Genomic DNA, 19217 nt, shown 5'->3' on the forward strand with positions numbered 1-19217 from the left:
GGAGGAAGGTCAATTCCTTGTAAGACTAAAGATAGAAAGCACTGAGATCAGAGGTGGGTTTCAGCAGGTTCTGACCAGTTCTGGAGAACCGGTAGTGGAAATTTTGAGTAGTTCGTTGAACCGGTAGTAAAAATTCTGACTGGCCCCGCCCCCATCTATTCTCTGCCTCCCAAGTCCCAGCTGATTGGGAGGAAATGGGGATTTTGCAGTAACCTTCCCCTGGAGTGTGGTGGGAATGGAGATTTTGCAGTAAGCTTCCCCTGCCACGCCCACCAAGCCATACCACACCCACCAAACCACATCCACAGAATCGGTAGTAAAAAATATTGAAACCCACCACTGACTGAGATCCAAGAGGTCCCAAACCTACAGCCACATGGTCCTGACAGGATTGAACCCACGTTTGTTTCTCCCAATTCACACAAATTCCAGACACTGGTAGAAGACACGGAAGTTAAATGTCTATGGAGATTCTGTCATCCAGGTCATAGTTGTCCCAAAGGTGAAGTTGACTTCCTAGAAGTATATGACTTCAAATGTTAATTTGAAAACCGTATGTATTCAAAAATGTTGGAATTAGTCTATTTATTTATTTAATGTATAAGATATCCTTCGATTTAAATGGGATGTGGTGGCTCAGATGCTGAGCTTGTCGATCGAAAGGTCGGCAGTTCAGCGGTTTGAATCCCAACAGGGTGAGCTCCTGTTACTTGTCCCAGCCTCTGCCAATCTAGCAGTTTGAAAGCACGTAAAAAAATGCAAGTAGAAAAATAGGGACCACCTTTGGTGGGAAGGTAACAGCGTTCCATCCACCTTTAGCATTTAGTCATGCCGGCCACATGAGTACGGAGACGTCTTCAGACAGCACTGGGTCTTCGGCTTTGAAACAAGAGATGAGCACCGCCCCGTAGAGTCAGGAATAACTAGCACATATGTGCGAGGAGAACCTTTACCTATCCTTCGATTTATGAAAAATTGGGATCTACCAAGTCTGGATTAATGTAAAAAAGAATACTGTGAACTTGGAAAGAGGCTTACATGTCAGATACCAAAGGTTGTGCATTCTCAGCCTTTGAACCGAGTCTTTTATTGCCAGAATAGTAATATACAATATGCAATATGGTCAAAGTTCATCGTGTTGCTTGAGTGAGTTGCAGTCAAAGTACATTTTATTCAGTTATAACTCACATGTAGCCTGCCCAGGACTTTCCCCAACCCTCAAGGCAGCCCATGCTCCTTACCTGGGACAGTCCACTTCCCATTTAACAACCCATGCATCTGGAGTTACGACGACACTAAGGACTGCTAAGATTGCAGTCACTAAGCAATGCAGTGAAGCAATGTCACCCTGTACAGCTGTGTCATTTAGCAATGGACATTCCGGTCCCCATTTTGGTCAAAAGTCAAGGACTAATTATACCATACTCAATTTCTAAGCATTTGGCCACATAGTCATGCCCTATTCTTGAAAATAATGTAGCCAATGGATTGTTATCTTGCTCATTGCTTTGTTTAGCTTTAGAATTCCTGTTCTGGGATCTGATGGAGAGTTTGTATTTTCTAAAAAGTCAGGGAACATGACTCCTTATCCATCTTTCTATGCCAAAAAAAAGTTTTTTTCCTCAGGTTTTATCTTTGATGTTTCATGGTGTCAGGAAAGCTAAATTTGGTTACCCATTCCTTTGTTGTTGTTAGTTGCAAAGTCGTGTCCGACCCATCGTGACCCCATGGACAATGTTCCTCCAGGCCTTCCTGTCCTCTACCATCCTCTGGAGTCCACTTAAGCTCACATCTACTGCTTCAGTGACTCCATCCAGCCACCTCGTTTTCTGCTGTCCCTTTCTTCTTTTGCCCTCCATCTTTCCCAGCATTAGGCTATTCTCCAGTGAGTCCTTCCTTCTCATTAGGTAGCCAAAATATTTGATACCCATTCCTAGTACACATATAAACTTCTGGTCATGTATTATTCTTTTAGGATTTAGATTTGAAGGGTCCAATCGCCTTTTCTATTTTATAAGAAATAAAAATGACAAGAAAGCTGCTAGGACACCATGAGGGCCACTTAAAATATTCTCCTTTGTATAGGTTACATTAGACTAAGAGAAATTTCATTCCCAGTTTTACTCCATTTACTCCAGCACTTGGTTAAAACACCTATTTGTATCAAAGTCTCTTTTACAACAAGGACTGGCATTGCTTGCAGTATCTTATTATGAAGGTAAATATTCTTCAAAGAACTTGATGCTCTGAGTCCCTGATTCTTTGTGACATCTTATTTGCTGACTGTAGTCAAGGAGGAGGGGGGAAAAAGAAACAGCCACAAAAATTCCAACACACTTTTTTTTCCTGCTGTTGCCTTTATTATTTATGCTTCAAAAAGATACATCCCAAAATAGCATATGTAGAAAATTACTATTCACATATGCTCTCAAAAGAGAGAGAGAGTGCACATTAAAAACCGTTAAAGCTTGCGTGAGCGAAGACAACATGTGAAGGAGAAAAGGAGGAATAAAGGAAGTTGCTCACAAGGTTCAAATCTTAACAAACAGAAATGGGAACACAAACCAGCTTCAATTTAAACCAAAGTATTTGGAATGCTGATAGAACACGAGGAACGTCAAAACGTGGTGAAACATTCAAAGCCCATCCTCTCTGTGCAAATTCTGTGAATTGGTTTATAACTTCTAGCCTCTGGCCTTGTGCACCCAAAACGTAAAACAGGGGTGGGAAATCCATGGCTCTTCAGATGTTGTGGAACTATTATTCAGAACCATAGGCTCAAATTTACTATTCAGGAACCAAACAAGGAACTCAACTCAGGATGAAGATGAGAAGTTAACAGGGCTAAAGAGCTGGAGCTTCAAATGCACTGTTAACTTCCCAGATCTACAATCTTAGGACCTACCAAAATGTATGGCTTTCCAGATACTGTTGAACTTCCAATGTTCATCAGTTAGCATAGCTAATCACTAGGGATAAAAGGATTGTATTCCAAGGCCATCTGGAAGACTGTATCTCAACCACTCAAGATGGACCATAGAGTAAAGCCATATTTGCTTCTCATATGTTCTGTACTTATTGCAGAGATAATGCAGTGTCTCAAAAAGGACAAACTAAAGAATTACTGTATTTTTCAGACTATTAGATGCACTTTTTTGTCTCCCAAGAGGGGGCTGAAAATGTCTGTGCGTCTTAAAGACCGAATATTGCCAAAGCCCCGCCACCAGCTGTTTTTTGGCCTCCACAAGCCCCATTTTCCAGCCTATTTTTGGCCTGTTTTCAGAGCTTTTCTCAGCCCATTTTTGATGCTTTTTTGGCCCATTTTAGAGGCCTTTTTCGGCCCATTTTTGAGGCTTTTTTCAGCCCATTTTCGAGGCTTTTTTCAGCCCATTTTCAGGGGAGTTTTCGGCCCATATTTAAGGCTTTTTGGGCCCATTTTTTGGGCCTGTTTTCAGGGCTTTTTTGGGCCTGTTTTCAAGGCTTTTTTTGGCTCATTTTTCAGAAAACACAGGCCAAAAAAAGCCTCGAAAATGGGCCAAAAAAAAAAGCATTGAAAATGGGCCAAAAAAACGCCCGAAAATGGGGTGCATGGAGGCGAAAAACTTTTTGTTGTTGTTTTCCTCTTCTAAATTTAGATGTCTCTTATAGTCTGAAAAATACGGCAATATCCTAGAAAAATTAATACCTCAGAAAAAGGGATTCTACCATCACTTATTGTAGGCCAGGTTCCAGGTCTTAGAAAGTGGAGAACATCTTCCCTTCTCGCATAAACACTGAAACAAGGAAGTTTTGCAAGCAAATCCAAGAAAGACTTGGTGGATCAAACCTGAAATCCAATTCGCCCTTGGTTTTTTTTATTTTTTTTGTCAACAGCCATCAAACTGATGTAAACTGGAAGGGCAAAGAGGGTGGCCATTCTTTGTGATAGTCTTCTCTAGCTTGCAGCTCTCTAAACATGGTCTACAACTTTTGTTACTACCAAGCCAGAGCCACTGGTAATGATCCCAAGTTATCATGATGGGCCTAAGTTAGAGAACACTGTTTTATTGTCAGTCTTCCACATTTGACACTTTCAAAGAAAACTGCCTCCATGTATGTCATGGCTTGCAAACTTGTTTGAAAAATAGAAAACATAAACGTTAGACAAGACAACAACAGAGGATAAAGAGGCAACCAGCTTCAGTGACTTTAAAAAAAGGCGACATGGTGGAAAGAAATCACCTCAGTGGCAGGGCCAATGTTTTGTGTATATAATGGCCTCAGATTTAATCATTCACACTGAATTTCTCACATATTGAGTGAGGGGAAGGAACGGGAGACAAAGAATATAACAGTTGCCTTATATGTGACTTTTTATGCTAACAGAGGTTGTGCCTAGGACACAAAGTATTTGCACTATTATTGAGGGATGTTCCGTTAAGAGGACGTATCAGGGATATATTTCCTTGGAAGAGAGGTTCTCCATACACCAGTTTTAGCATATAATGGCAAAGAGTTCCAGAAGTGTCAGGTCTACAAGGCAGCTGAGAGATCCAACATACCAGGAGGCACAAGTATGCACTGGAAAGTTGGGAGGCAGATATGAAGGAGTTTTTTGAGGAAGAATTAATGGTGGAGTCCTTGGTTCTTATTGAGCTTGGTTGCTTGCAGACGTTTCATTACCCAATTAGGTAACGTTATCAATGCTAGTGAGTGTGGGGTTTTCTCCATTCATATACAGTAGCTTATCCTGCCAGTTTTGGTGGGGCCATTGTTTTTCTCTTTGGTAATTCCTTGATTTGGGCAGATTTATTTATTTGTCATGTTTATATGTCCTTGATAGTGCCTCGAATCAAAAAACCACCAAGGAGAAAACCATACTCCCACCAGAAGCAGCACAGGGAGCAAACTCCACACTCACTAGCACTGAAAGTAGTTACCTAGTTGGGTGATGTAACATTTGCAAACAAACAAACAAGTTCAGAAAGCACGGGGGACTCCATAGTTCGACCCAGAGCTAAATATATTCTCTTCTATTGGCTGGATAAGGCACTCTCCAAAGTACAACAGGCTAAAAATAGTGTTAGCTTTCTTTTCTAAGACATGGTAAAAGCAATCATTATAATCTTGTACATCATTGAAAAGGTGACTAAGTAACCAGCCATCCAAGCCAAACCTCTAGCGGGCTGGGGAAGAGGTACCAGGTAAGCAATGGTGTGGAAGATCCTAGAACCAAGAAAAATTCGGTAGTGCAGCAAAGCAGTGGAGAGGGACACACCACTAAAAGAGTAGAAGAACCCAGCAAAAAGAAATGGAATAATGTTCTCCAGGTCATTGAGATGGATTCTAGGGAAAGAAACAAAGGAGATTCACAGCGTTAAAGGCTTCTTCATATTTGGTACCCACAAAATGGCCTTATGAATGAAGGCCAATATATGTATCCCAGGATAATGTTGCAGTGACGGGGACCAGAGATTTAGTCTTTTGAGCTTTCAGACTTGTGCTGGAACCCAAATCTATGTTGTGCTTCAACTGAGATGCTGCCTTTGAGAAACACGGCAATCGCACCAAACTCAATTTGGGATTGCAAGGCCTGCCCTGTTGGAAACACCTGAAAGTGTCCCTCAGCATTTAATTTGGAGACATCTTGGAAGAACCCGTGCTCAAGATATGGTGTTTCACAACGCTACATATCCATTCTGCAAACTCTTGGGAAAATTGTGGAGAGAACTTTGCAAAGAGCTCTGGTAGCGCAGCAGACTTAAGCATTGTTATTAACATCAGCTGCCTGCAATTACTGCAAGTTCAAATCTCACCAGGCTCAAGGTTGACTCAGCCTTCCATCCTTTCTAAGGTAGGTAAAATGAGGACCCAGATTGTGGGGGCAATAAGCTGACTTTGTATAAAAATATACAAAAGTATGAAGGCTATTGCTTAACGCATTGTAAGCCGCCCTGAGTCTCCGGAGAAGGGCGCATATAAATCAATTCTTTAAAAAAAAAAAAAGGGGGGGGGGGCAGAGTCACTGAATTTGAGCTGTAACATTCCAACTGACCATTAGGGGGTCACAAAGAGCTGTTGCTACCATCTAGTGGTGGCATTGGCTTTTGCAGCCCAGATTTGCTAGTCCTGGCATAAAGACAGTCCCAATCATAGGATTTCCCCACTGGTCACATTAGCAGCTGTTCTTGAACTCACATTAATCTTCAAAAGAAAAATGGCTGACTTTTCTTCTCGATTAAGGGCCATCTATTCATGAGGTCATAAATATATCCAAATAAAAACATAAAGCTTCATTTTTTCTATTTGTGCAAAACAAGATGATCCCAAGATCAGCCTTGGGATAATTTATCCTTCTCTCCAACACATTTTTTTGGTTTGTTACAAAAAAGGGGAAGCAGCAAATTGTATTCAACAAATCAGCACCGGGCCAATTCAGGCTACTGCCCATTTCTGCTGTGAATTAGATGACATATTGACTGTGGGAATTAAATATGCAAACTCGAAATGCTGCAATAGCACAGGCCATCATAAACACAGCCAGGAAAGTGGAGAGACAGGGGTGTGCAAGTGAACAGTCACGGAACATTTTGCTCACCCCTACAGAGGATCATCAAAGAAACAAGAAGGTTATTAATGGACCGAGGGATGGCGCTTTCAATATTTTTTTCTAAGCCAGTGATTGAAAATAAAGTGCGGGCACATTGGTGAGAGTCTTTTGCACTCTACCATCCCATGTATTCTTTTTTTCTTTATGAGTGTGTGCTTGATAAGAAACTCCATAATTACCTCCGTACACGTTCCACATCAGGATCCGTTCTTAGATACTTTTTCGCATTCTCTCCTTTTCCAAACGATGCTGTATCTTCAGGATTAACAAATGCCTATTTGGGAGAAAGATCAGAATACATTATAAGGTACCATGCCAGAGTCGGTGGTTAGAATCAATACTGCAGTATTGAATAAAGTGATATACCACTCTGGCTTACCACTACACCTATTATTATTATTGTTATTGCTATTCACCTAGTCTATCAGATAATTCTGAGTGGAGTTAGTACTGCTGACTACAGGTAGTCCTCGATTAAGACCAGAATCTCGGTCACTGAATGAAGCAGTCATTAAGACACCAACATAACTGCTTTGCTCAAAGGCCACAAACCCGGCACTTCCGGTTACAGGTGTTAAGCTGTCTCCCACGTTGTTAAACAAACGTGGAAAAAGCTGCCTGCCCACAGATTTCAGGTCCGCATGGAGGTGAAATTTTCCCAGAAGGCAGCCCTTTTGGTCTCATACACCCCTGCAGCCCACCAAAGGATTTCCGTTCTCCTTCCTGCACCTTTGTAGGGCTGTGGAAAGCCTGCTGAAGAATTTATTTCTTTCTGTGAAGAAAGAGAAAAGTAAGAGATTTCAGCCCCCTTCGCTTGCAACCTCCCCTGCTGCCTTCCCCATTTACTTTCTGGGGAAGCCGGCAGAGAAGATTACAAATGGTGATCACAGAGTTGTGAGGCACTTGGCAACCAGTTGTAAATGTGAGCCGGTTGCCAACTCACCAAAATGTACCATGTTTCCCCGAAAATAAGATCCTGTCTTATATTTTTTTGAACCCTGAAATAAGCACTTGGCCTTATTGCCATGCACTCAAAAGCCCTATTGGGCTTATTATCAGGGGATGTCTTATTTTGGGGAAAACAGGGTAGTTACCTACTACGCTGGGCGATGTCGAGCTGCAACACTTTATGGTGGCCAAAAATGATTTATGGGCTGTAAAGTACCTTTTCTAAGACAATTGTTAAGTCAAGGATCATTTATATTTGGTCTTTCTTAAAGATCTAACACAGCTATGAATAATATATGCACCATCCTTAGTAATGCTATAGTTTTAAGCTGATGAACTGAACTTCTACCCATTCTTATTGCATCCCAATACTTTTTCACATCTTTGGTTATTATTACCGTAATTAACATAACTAACAAGGATGCCAACAGAAGGGAATCTACCATGGATGCTTGATTTATCTTTTAGTTATTTTAATATTATTACATTTATATTACACTCTCTGAGTCATGATTCAACTGTGGCAGTAAATCAATGCTATTTTGAATGATGCTTTATTTAAAAAAGAAAAACAACCCAGAGAGGCCTGGTTTGTACATAATGTTAGTCCATAAAAAATTACAAACCCAAAGGTATGATGGTTTAGCCTGTATAGATTAACCTAGAGCAGTGATGGCGAACCTTTTCAGCACCAAGTGCCCAAACTGGAACATGCATGTATGTGTATGCGCCAGAGCACCAGAAACCCAGACCAGCTGGCTGGCACACACATTCTTGTTTTTTGGTTGTTTTTGGCTGTTTTTCAGGCCATTTTCAGGCCATTTTCTGGGCTGTTTTTGGCCTCAAAAACGGCTGGAAAATGGCCTGGTTTTTTGGCCATTTTTTTGGCTGTTTTCAGGTTGTTTTCAGGCCATTTTCCAGGCTAAAAACAGCCTGAAAACGGCCCGGAAAAAAATGGCCTGGTTTTTGGATGTTTTCAGCCCGTTTTCTGGTGCTCCAGTGCCCATGAAGACCAGCTGGCACATGCGCATCAGAAACCAGAAGAGCAGCTGGCGACAGCGCGCGTGCCCACAGAGAGGACTCTGCATGCCACCTCTGGCACGCGTGCCATAGGTTCACCATCATGGACCTAAAGCGTTTCAGGTAAGTTTGAAAGCACAACTCCCATTAATCCTGGTTTATCATGCAAAGTGTCGTGCTCCCAAGTCTCACTTCATACATTGTTTTTTCATAACTCCAACCTTCGCCTCTCACCTTTTTCTTCATTCGGAAGAAAGCTGTGATGGTGCTCATGAGCATCATTTTCACTACAATAATGGTTCCATATCTGATAAATGCCAGAGTGACATCATTATCCAGGAATCCATGGACGTTTCGCATCTTGGCACAGTTTCCGCTAAAGACCTGAAACACAAAGTGAAAGGAAGAAAAGCATAAAGTACAAACATTCAAGATGTGATTCAGGCTGTCCTTCAGACTAACAGAGTTTATGTCCGTAGTTGTATCCAATGTGAGCCTAAAACTACAGACATAAACTGTGTTAGTCTGGAGGTTTTTAAGTAGAGATCGGACAACCATTTGTCTGAAATGATACACCTTGTCCTCGACGTACAACCATAATTGAGCTCAAAATTTCTCTTCCTAAGTGAGACATTTGTGAAGTGGGTTTTGCTCCAGTCCACGGTCTTTTTTTTTTTTGCCATTGCTGTTAAGTGAATCACTGCAGTTGCTAAGTTCGCAACATGGTTGTTAATTGTCAGAAGGTCACAAAAGGGATCGCATAGCCCTGGGACACGGCAACCTTCATAAATATGAGTCAGTGGCCAACATCTGCATTTTGATAGGCTGCAACGATTGTGTGAAAAAAACGGTCATAAGTCACTTTTTCCCATGCTGTTGTAACTTTGAACAGTCACTAAAAGAACTGTTGTAAATCGAGGACTTCCTGTATAGGGTTTCCTACTTGAGCAAGGGATCCACAAACTACGGCCCGCTGAAGACATTAATCCGGCCCGCGTGGGACCATGAGGCTGCCCCGCCCACATCGCCTCACCTACCTATTGGCCTCCACCCACCTTCTGGAGGCCGAAGAGGCCAAAAACGGATCCGTTTTTGGGCAGCAGAACAGTACTCCCCGGCCTCGAGAGAGAAAGAGAGAGGGAGGGAGGGAGGGAGGGAGGGAGGGAGGGAGAGAGAGAGAGAGAGAGAGAGAGAGAGAGAGAGAAACACACACACACACACACACACAAGGAAGTCCCTCACACATACCCCAAGGCAGCCACATCCCTTCACTAACCTACTTTTCACCCCCAGGAGCATAACAAATTAAAGTGTAATTTGTATGTATTGTTTAACGGACTGCTAAATTGGCCACGCCCAGCCAGTCACATGACCACCTAACCACAGCCCCCCAGCAGTCTGTGGGACCTTGAACTGGCCCCGTTTAAAATGTTTGAGGACCCCCCTGGACTAGAAGACCTCCAAGGTCCCTGTTATTCTGTTATCATATAACCAGGCCTGATTTTATCTTTTATGATCATTAAGCGAACATGCTGGTTAAGCATTGTTCACTATAGGGTGATTTTGCTGGAAAAAGGAACTAAATCCCCGTTTCTGGCAAAAACATTCTAAATTGTGGTTGCGTGACTGCAGGACGCTGCAAATAGCCATAAAAGATCCTAAGACTAGGATTATCTGCATTGCTACTTCTGCCACGTGGTAGACATAAGGGAATTTATCTTGGATTACGAGCCAGAACCAGAGGTGAAATCCAAATTTTTTTTACTCCCGGTTCTGTGGGCGTGGCTTGGTGGGTGTGGTGTGGTGTGGCTTTGTGGGCTTGGCAGGGAAAGGATACTGCAAAATCCCCATTCCCTCCCCACTCCAGGGGAAGGATACTACAAAAAAAAAGAGCCTTGGTAGTACAGTGGTTTAAAGCACCCTGTTATTAAGACCAGCTGCCTGCAATTACTGCAGGTTCGAATCTCGCCAGGCTCAAGGTTGACTCAGCCTTCCATCCTTTCTAAGGTAGGTAAATTGAGGACCCAGTTTGTGGGGGCAATAAGCTGACTTTGTACAAATATACAAAAGGATGAAGGCTATTGCTTAGCGCATTGTAAGCCGCCCTGAGTCTCCGGAGAAGGGCGGCATATAAATCAAATTAAAAAAAAAAAAAAATCCCCACTCCCTCCCCACTCCTGGGGGAAGGATATTGCAAAATCCCCATTCCCTCCCCACGCCTTCCCTCCCCACTCCTGGGGAAGGATATTGCAAAATCCCCATTCCCTCCCCACTCCTGGGGGAAGGATATTGCAAAATCCCCATTCTCTCCCCACTCCTGGGGGAAGGATATTGCAAAATCTCCATTCCCACCCCACTCTGGGGCCAGCCAGGTTCTGGAGAACCGGTAGCAGAAATTTTGAGTAGTTCGGAGAACCGGCAAATACCATCTCTGGCTGGCCCCAGAGTGGGGTGGGAATGGAGATTTTGCCACATTCTTCCCGCAGGAGTGGGGAGGGAATGGGGATTTTGCAGTATCCTTCCCCTGGAGTGGGGCGGGCATGGAGATTTTGCAGTATCCTTCCCCCGTCATGCCCACCAAGCCACGCCCACCAAACCATGCCCACAGAACCTGTAGTAAAAAAAATTTGGATTTCACCACTGCCCCAAACCAAGAATGATGTGAGGTGATTCTTCCAAGCTGAGTTCTTTTTAAAATTTCACATCTATAGACAAAAGCCTGTAGTACAGTGGACTAAAGCACTGTTATTAACATCTGCTGCTTGCAATTACTGCAAATTCAAATCTCACCAGGCTCAAGGTTGACTCAGCCTTCCATCCTTTCTAAGGTAGGTAAAATGAGGACCCAGATTGTGGGGGCAATAAGATGACTTTGTATAAATGAAGGCTATTGCTTAACGCATTGTAAGCCGCCCTGAGTCTCTGGAGAAGGGCGGCATATAAATTAAAGCAAAATAAAAAAAATTGCCAGAATAAGCACTGTATATCAAAATAACAGAATTGGAAGGGACCTTGGAGGTCTTCCAGCCCAACCTTCTGCTCAAGCAGGAGACTGTATACCATTCTAGACAAGTGGCTGTCCGGTCTCTTAAAAACTTCCAGTGATGGAGCACCCACAACTTCTGAAGGCAAGCCCTTCCGTTGGTTAATTGTTCTCACAGTTAGGAAGTTCCGTCTTACTCCCAAATTGCTTCTCTCCTTGATTAGTTTCCATCCATTCTGCTGCTTTCGAGAAGAGGTTGAAACCCCTCCCCCATTCTTTGTGGTAGCCCCTCAAATATTGGAATGCTGTTATCATGTCACTCCTTGTCCTTCTTTTCATTAATTTAGACATACCCAATTCCTGCAACCGTTCTTCATACGTTTTAGCCTCCAGCCTTGTAATCATCTTTGTTGCTCACTGTTATGTTTGCATCTACATTAACTCCCTTTTTTACAACATATACTCTGTGTACTGTTAGGGAGGGGCTGTCTTCACCCTCTTTCTCTCCCCGATCCTATCTGGGCTGAGCTGCCTCTGACTCCCTCTTCCGGAATGCACCCCCTCCGTCCTCGGAGTCCACCTGCTTAACTACATTCCATCACTAATGTTCTTGGGTTTGGAACGGTTGTTCTTGCTTCAAGGTGTGCAGGTCACCTGTCATGCCAAATCATTATGTTTAACTTGGATTTGGCTTAAGTGAGATGAGGATCAAAAAGTGATCGTGCCAGGACAAAGCTAAATTAGATGTCATTTAATTTGAAATAAGCAAAACTCATAGGCTTTTTGTATGAGTGTTCAATGATTTCCTGTTCTTTTTCCGTACACATAAAAAAAGCCCTGCTTTTAAGATACCTTTTCTGGTTCTGGCCAAGGGTGAAATCCAGCAGGTTCTGACAGATTCTGGAAAACCAGTAGCGGAAATTTGCAGAGAACCGGCAAATGCCACCTCTGGCTGGCCCCAGAGTGGGGTGGGAATGGAGATTTTGCAATATCCTTCCCCCAGGAGTGGGGAGGGAATGGGGATTTTGCAGTATCCTTCCCCTGGAATGGGGAGGAAATGGGGATTGGGAAATAGCGGCACCAAGGACCCTTGGTGGCATAGCAGACTAAAGCACTGTTAAGTAACACCAGCTGCCTGAAATTACTGCAAGTTCAAATCTCACCAGGCTCAACATTGACTCAGCCTTCCATGCTTTCGAGGTAGGAACAATGAGGATCCGGATTGTGGGGGCAATAAGCTGACTTTGTATAAAAAAGAACACCACTTGGGGGGGGGGCGAAAGCCCTATTAAGCAGGTATATACAAAAGTATGAAGGCTATTGCTTGACTCTTTGTAAGCCGCCCTGAGTCTCCGGAAAAGGGGGGCATATAAATCCAACCAATCAATCAATCCATTTTGCAGTATCCTTCCCCTGCCAGGCCCACTGAGCCACATCCACAGAACCAGTAGTAAAATCCCCCCCCAAAAAAAAAATTGGATTTCACCACTGGGACATCAGTATTCCAGTATTTGAAGGGCTGCCACAAAGAAGGGGCCAACCTATTCTCCAAAGCACCAGAGGGCAGGACAAGAAACAATGGATGGAAACTAACCAAGGAGAGAAGCAACCTGAAACTGAGGAGAAACTGCCTAACAGTGAGGACAATTAACCACTGGAATGGCTTGCCTTCAGAAGTTGTAGGTGTTTCATCACTGGAGGCTTTTAACAAGAGACTGGACAGCCGGTTATCTGAAATGGTGCAGGGTCTCCTGCTTGAGCAGGGGGCTGGACTAGAAGACCTCCAAGGTCCCTTCCAGCACTTTCTGATTCTGATTTTTTTTTACAACCTTTGCAGTATCTCCATGGTCACATGATCAAATTTTGCTTGCTTCACAACTGGCATGTAGTTATGACAGCTGCAGATCATTTGATCGTCATTTGTGACTTTCCCAGTTGGCTTCCCCAAAGCAGTCAATGCGGGGAAACAGGATTCATTTAGTGACCGCATGATTCACTTAACCACATTGATTTCCTTCACTGTGGCGAAATGCCTGTAAAATCAGGTGCAACTCACTTCGCAACCATCTGGCTTAGCAATGGAAATTCTGGCCCCCAACTGCTGTCATTAATTCGAGGACTACCTGTAATATACCTTTCGTCAAGGCTGACTAAACAGCACTTACGAAAATAAATGGTGCCTTAACCAGACCTGGCCAAACACATTATTTTTATTTTGCTGTAAAATCCCGCATTCGTTTTCTTCTCCTCTGTGGTAGAGCTGGGGCCTTGGATAAGCTAGGCCTAACTTTACACCTTTGCTAAATTGCTGCCGCAACCAATTGAAGAGGTTTGGTTGAAAATGGAAAGGTGTGCCATGGGGAATCATCCATGGCATTAAGAAGCAAAAGATTCCACGAAATCTGAGTCAAGAATTCCCGGAAAGAATCACAGTTAAAATCCAACTCAAGGTAATCCCTAAAGTACTAAAAAGTTAATACCAGGAGACAGTGAGTTCTAGTCCTGTTGTGACCCAGGCTCAAGTAGTTAGTATTAAATGCAAAAAGTTCGAAAACAAATAGACTTTATTAGAACAGCTGAGAATTAACTCATTCTCAGCATAGTCCAAACTAAATTAATGCAAATTCTTCAAAACACCATTCCTCAGTTTATCACCAACCTGGATATAATTAGGCAAACTGCCAAAGGCTTCTCTTGACAAAAGTTCAGAAGCAGAGGACTCCGAGCAAAATAAGAACCAAGTCTATCAACGTTGTTTTCCGGCAAAGAGGCCAAGAGCCGTTGCTGGTCTTTTAAGCCTTATGGGAGGGGCCAATCATCTCTTGGCCCTACTCCCGAGTCGTCCTCTTTGCTTTAGCTGCTCTTGCCTTCTGGCAGCTCTTGTCATATGTGCACTAGGAACAGGCTCCTCCTGTTCCTCTGCCTCTCTACTGTCAGCCTCTGGAGGCTCCGGAGTCTGCACATCACTCCCTGATGGCCCTGGCCCCATCTCTGCCTTCGAGGCAGAGCCCTCATCCGGGCCTTCCCCAGCCTCCAGGACTGGCCCATGTTCTTCCTCAGCCTCATCGCTGTCCGACTCCGCTGCCAGCTCCGCAGGTTGCTGGCGGACCACAAGAAGTCCTACCTTAGGCATGAAAGCCAGCTGGGTGACTTTGGCCCAGTTGCACTCTCTCAGCCCAACTCGCCTCACAGAGTTGTCGTTGTGAGGAAAATAGGTGCAGAAAGGAGCATTAAGAATGTTCACCGCCTTGAGTTACAGGTAGTCCTCGATTTACGACCACAAGTGAGCCCCCAATTTCTCTTGTTAAGAGATATTTGTGAAATGAATTTTGGCCCATTTTACAACCATTCTGGCCACAGTTAAGTGAATCACTGCAATTGTTAAGTCAGTAACACAGTTGTTAGGCAAATCTAACCTCTCCACTGGCTTTGCTTGTCAAAAGGTCGCAAAAGGTGATCACATGATCCCGGGGACACTGCAAGGGTCAGAAGTGTGAAAAATGGTCATAAGTCACTTTTTTTCAGTGCCATTATTAACTTCAAATGGCCACTAAACAAATGTTTATTAGTTGAAGATTACCTGTATTCATAAAAATACAGTTGGAAAGAAATCAAATAAATAAATAAATAAATGAGTACTTTATTTTTTTTTCCTCTGGATTTACACTCCTCTGGTATTTAAAACCAACCTCTTCCACTGATCTCAGTCTATCGCTAAACTTTAGATTATGACCTGTATGTAAAAGACTTAACATTGAATTGTTGGAAGAAAAACTCCTGTGTTTGTCCTCAGCTGGGACACCCCACAGACGCTGAGAAGAAATGGATTCAGAAGCCAGCTGCCAGAAAGCAGAATTCTTTTAATGTAGAAAGGCAAGAAGCGAAAGTGACACAGCTCCAGCGTTCCTAGCTTGCAAGCAGATTGGGGAGGCAAATCCATGCCTTATTTTCCTTTGAAGCTCCTACAGTTTGATGGGGTTGTTTGTGTGTCTCTAGTTAAAGTGATTGCCCCGAGTTCTGTCTTCCTACCTTAATGGGTTAATTCTCTCCCTGAGCCTTTGTCTTTCCTATCCTGGGGGTTAATTCGGTCAGGGAAGAGAAAAATATGAGTTCTTGGTGAGTTATTTTAAGATGGTTTTACGTATTTTCAGGATCTGCTTTATGGTCAGGCTTTGTTATCTCTGTAATAGCCATTAATGGCTTTTGGCTGCTTTGAGTTTTTCTTTCAGCTGGTGCTTTTGCTTTGGGGTTTGAATTTCTTAAAGGGGCAGGGCCGTTTTAAAGTCTTTTGGCACTGCTTTAGTGGCTCCAGGCACTGTCCTTTTGGGGTGTACTTCCCACAGAACCAATCCAATAGCCAAACAGAAAGCCACTCCTCCCCTTTTTGGCTGGGAAATTATCCTGCACAAAACCACTATGTGATTTCTTCATCTTTCTCCTTTGATGTGAAGCCAGCTACTGTGGCCTGTAACCATATTCTTCTCCTCAAAGTAGATAACACAACTTAAAATTATTTTTTACTTCATCCTCACACTATTCCTGGCTCAGCTGATGCTGCAATTGAATTTGCACAGATGGCAAAATCTGTCTCTTGTTTGCATCTTGCAGGTGGACCTCACTTTGGGCCAAAAGTGAACTAACATCTTGTGCAACTATGAACTCCCATTGCCTTGATCCCCCCCCCCTTTCTACACTCAAGGACAGAGCAATTGTGAACCACCAGCTAAGGCTGAACCAGTTTGACAGGTGGGTGAGAACTCAACCTGCTTTCCACCTGCACTAAGGTGAAATCTACCTTTGGTTTTAAATCAAAGTTAAGTTGATTGCTTAATCTCTATACAAATGCCATTTGCATTTTGCAATCATATCAGATTTACTGTTGAGTAATTAAGTTTGAGTTGCACTTTGAACTATGGCCAAGTTGTGCAATCCTCCAGTGAGATGAGTAGGATGCAAACCCCCAGAATTTTCTCCACAGCCCTTCTGGAAAAAAACCAGTTTCTTGGAAGCGAGGCGACAAATCAGGGTTTCAGGGAGCTATAAGCAGAGTCCTGGAGTCCTTGGTGCTCTGCTCTGCCCCAGTTTGGCTGCTTGCTTGCAGATGTTTCATTCTCCGACTACAGATAGTCCTCGACTTACAACACTTTGTTTAGTGACTGTTAAAAAGTTACAGCGGCACTGAAACATATGACTTACGGCCCGTTGTTTCAGTTCTGATCTTTGCAGCATCCCCATGATCCTGCGATCAAAACCCAGATGCTCTGGCAACTGGTTCATATTTATGACCGTCGCTGTGTCCCAATGTCCCCTTTTGCGACCTTCCGACAAGCAAAGTCAATGGGGAAGCCAGATTCACTTAACAACCAGGTTGCTAACTTTTTATCAACTGCAGCTATTCACTTGACAATTGTGGGGAAAAGAGGGGGGGCGGCAAAACTCGCTTAACAAATGTCTCACTTAACAACAGAACCGTTGGCCTCCATTGCGGTCAGAAGTGGAGGATTATTACCTGTAGCAGATCACATCCTCAGGGTTGAGGGTGAGGTTTGCTCCCAGGCTCCCCACCACTCATGATTGCTACCTAATGTGGTGGGGGGTGGGGAATGAAACGTCTGCGACCAAAGTCCGTGGGGATTCTCAGTCATCCGGGTCAGAGTTGTGTCATGGGTGTCCGCAGCGCACCAAGGGCCTTCCCAATTCAAGGGCCTGACCTACAGACGCCCCTCTTCCAACCACACCAGAGCTTCTTCCCGCAGATGGGCGCGCGTCTCTACACGTGCAAGTGAGCAGGTTTCCCACAGTCCCAGAGGGGAGGCGTGCGGAGAGAGAGATTTGCACTGATCTCTTACGGGAAACACCGCCCAGCTTTCACTCAACTCACTTTCTCTCTCTCGCACACACACACACACCACCCTCCCATGTAGGAATTCGCGGCAAGCCGCGCTAACCAAGCGGGGCGCCACTTTTGCAAAAACGCTTTTCCCGCTTTTTCAGGGAGAAAGGAACCGCGCGCGCCTTGCAAAAGCGGGCCTCTTTTCCACGCGCGCGCCTTTCAGACACCCACCCACCCACTCGAGTCTGCCCCCAAAGAGAGACCCCGTTCTTGCCTACCGACCCAAGCCGGGCTGCTTTCTGCTCCTTGCACCTCTCTGCTTCTGCCGACCCGTCGGGTTGCTGGGAGCCGTCCCGCCCGTCCGCCCAACCCCACTTTTTGCTCAGCCCAGGCAGCAGGAAAGCTCGCTCCTCCCTCTCTTGGCTTTTGTGTTGCAAAGTGCAAAGTCTTGCTTGCTTTTTCTCAGCCGCAGGGCTGTTTGCAACACTCCTTTGCCCTTGGGCTTTTGCGTCTTGGCCGCCCACGAGGCCCTGCAACTTCACTTTGCTTCCTTTATCGGAATAAGAGCTGGAAGGGACCTTGGAGGTTAAAAGTTACAGAGTTGGAAGGGACCTTGGAGGTCTTCTAGTCCAACCCCCTGCGCAAGCAGCAGCAGCAGAAGACCCTATACAATTTGAGACAAGCGGCTGTCTCCTCTTAAAAACCTCCAGTGATGAAGCACCCACAACTTCCAAATGTTGCCGAGGGAGGTTTGGGGTCGTGGCTCAGTTTATGTTCAGTTATGCTGGTTTAAGGTGTGGGGTTGTTGTGCAGAGAGCCGCTGTAAGCCTAACAGGAGTGTCTATGGGGAATTCTCAGTCATCCAGGTCATGGTTGTCCCAAAGGTGCTTTTTCAAGAGGCAACTCGACGTTCTTGGTTTCTCTTTGAAGCCTTTTCAAAGCTGGGTGTCTGGTAAAGATTCACCCCTTTGAATGGTGTGGGAGTTAGGAATGGATTTCCTGAGGGGAAAAAAATGCAGACTACAGGAACCAGGAGCCCCACTCAGGTGACCCTGAGGCAGGAGTGAAATCCAGCAGGTTCTGACAGGTTCTGGAGAACTGGTAGCAGAAATTTTGAGTAGATCGGAGAACCGGCAAATGCCACCACTGGCTGGGTCCAGAGTGGGGTGGGAATGGAGATTTTGCAGTATCCTTCCCCTGGAGTGGGGAGGGAATGGGGATTTTGCAGTATCCTTCCCCTGGAGTGGGGAAGGAATGGGGATTTTGCAGTATCCTTCCCCTGGAGTGGGGAAGGAATGGGGATTTTGCAGTATCTTTTCCCTACCACACCCACCAAGCGGTAGTAAACACCCACAGAACCAGTAGTAAATTTTTTTTAATTTCACCACTGCCCTGAGGACACAGATAAACCTCCAAGTGCTTCAACGGCCCTCTAAAAAGGATGGAGATGACTAGCTGTCTGCAAGGAATATAAATCCTTCCATTCCCCAACATCCAGTCAGAGCTGAAGAAGCTTCTTGGATGAGAAGCGAAATGTCTTCAAAACGAAGAAAAAAACATGTCCAGTTGCCTTCTGAAAAAAACACCTTTGGGACCTAACAGGGAGCTCTGATTGAGCTCGAAGGCAAACTTGCTGGTTGTGAATGAGTCTTTTTCAACTGTTGCAAAAGCCATCTGGTCCGGTTGTTTATGTGTCTGTGGAGATTTTCTATCATCCTGGCCGTGGTTGTCCCAAAAGTGCTTTTTCTTTTTTTTCCCCAAAAGGCACCTGGACTTCCTTGTTGTTTTCATTTGAAACGAAACGTTTCCAAAGGACAAAAAACCCCATGAAAATCCAGTTGCCT

General features: G+C 44.3%; 1 protein-coding gene across 4 annotated transcripts; it reads right to left on the reverse strand.

Annotated features, from left to right (window-relative positions):
* Positions 1–2337: 2337 nt before the first annotated feature.
* On the reverse strand, positions 2338–17752 carry MGST1 (microsomal glutathione S-transferase 1). 4 transcript variants are annotated; one of them, XM_034403804.3, is made up of 4 exons: positions 17656–17752; positions 8792–8941; positions 6769–6863; positions 2338–5325 (listed from the first exon to the last, which is right to left on the reverse strand). In XM_034403804.3, the coding sequence occupies exons 2-4, from the start codon at positions 8915–8917 to the stop codon at positions 5076–5078; spliced, it is 471 nt and encodes a 156-aa protein (XP_034259695.1). In that variant the 5' UTR covers positions 8918–8941; positions 17656–17752; the 3' UTR covers positions 2338–5075. The 4 variants fall into 4 exon arrangements, with proteins under 4 accessions (XP_034259695.1, XP_034259696.1, XP_060550430.1 ...); XM_034403805.3 differs by having other exon boundaries at positions 17652–17752; XM_060694447.2 differs by lacking the exon at positions 17656–17752 and adding an exon at positions 14200–15194.
* Positions 17753–19217: the final 1465 nt, after the last annotated feature.

This window comes from Pantherophis guttatus, chromosome 7 (genome assembly GCF_059756535.1).
Source record: "Pantherophis guttatus breed Tessera chromosome 7, ASM5975653v1, whole genome shotgun sequence".
In the NCBI taxonomy this organism is placed as follows: Eukaryota; Metazoa; Chordata; class Lepidosauria; order Squamata; family Colubridae; genus Pantherophis; species Pantherophis guttatus.

What these genes read in the sequence shown, in the direction of transcription:
- MGST1 (XM_034403804.3), bottom strand. Translation starts at nt 8,917, where the DNA reads ATGCGAAACGTCCATGGATTCCTGGATAATGATGTCACTCTGGCATTT. An exon ending in TCTTCCGAATGAAGAAAAAG is followed by an intron (nt 6,864 to 8,791) that starts GTGAGAGGCGAA and finishes TCTCCCAAATAG; the next exon opens with GCATTTGTTAATCCTGAAGA. An exon ending in GATGTGGAACGTGTACGGAG is followed by an intron (nt 5,326 to 6,768) that starts GTAATTATGGAG and finishes TTCTTTCCCTAG; the next exon opens with AATCCATCTCAATGACCTGG.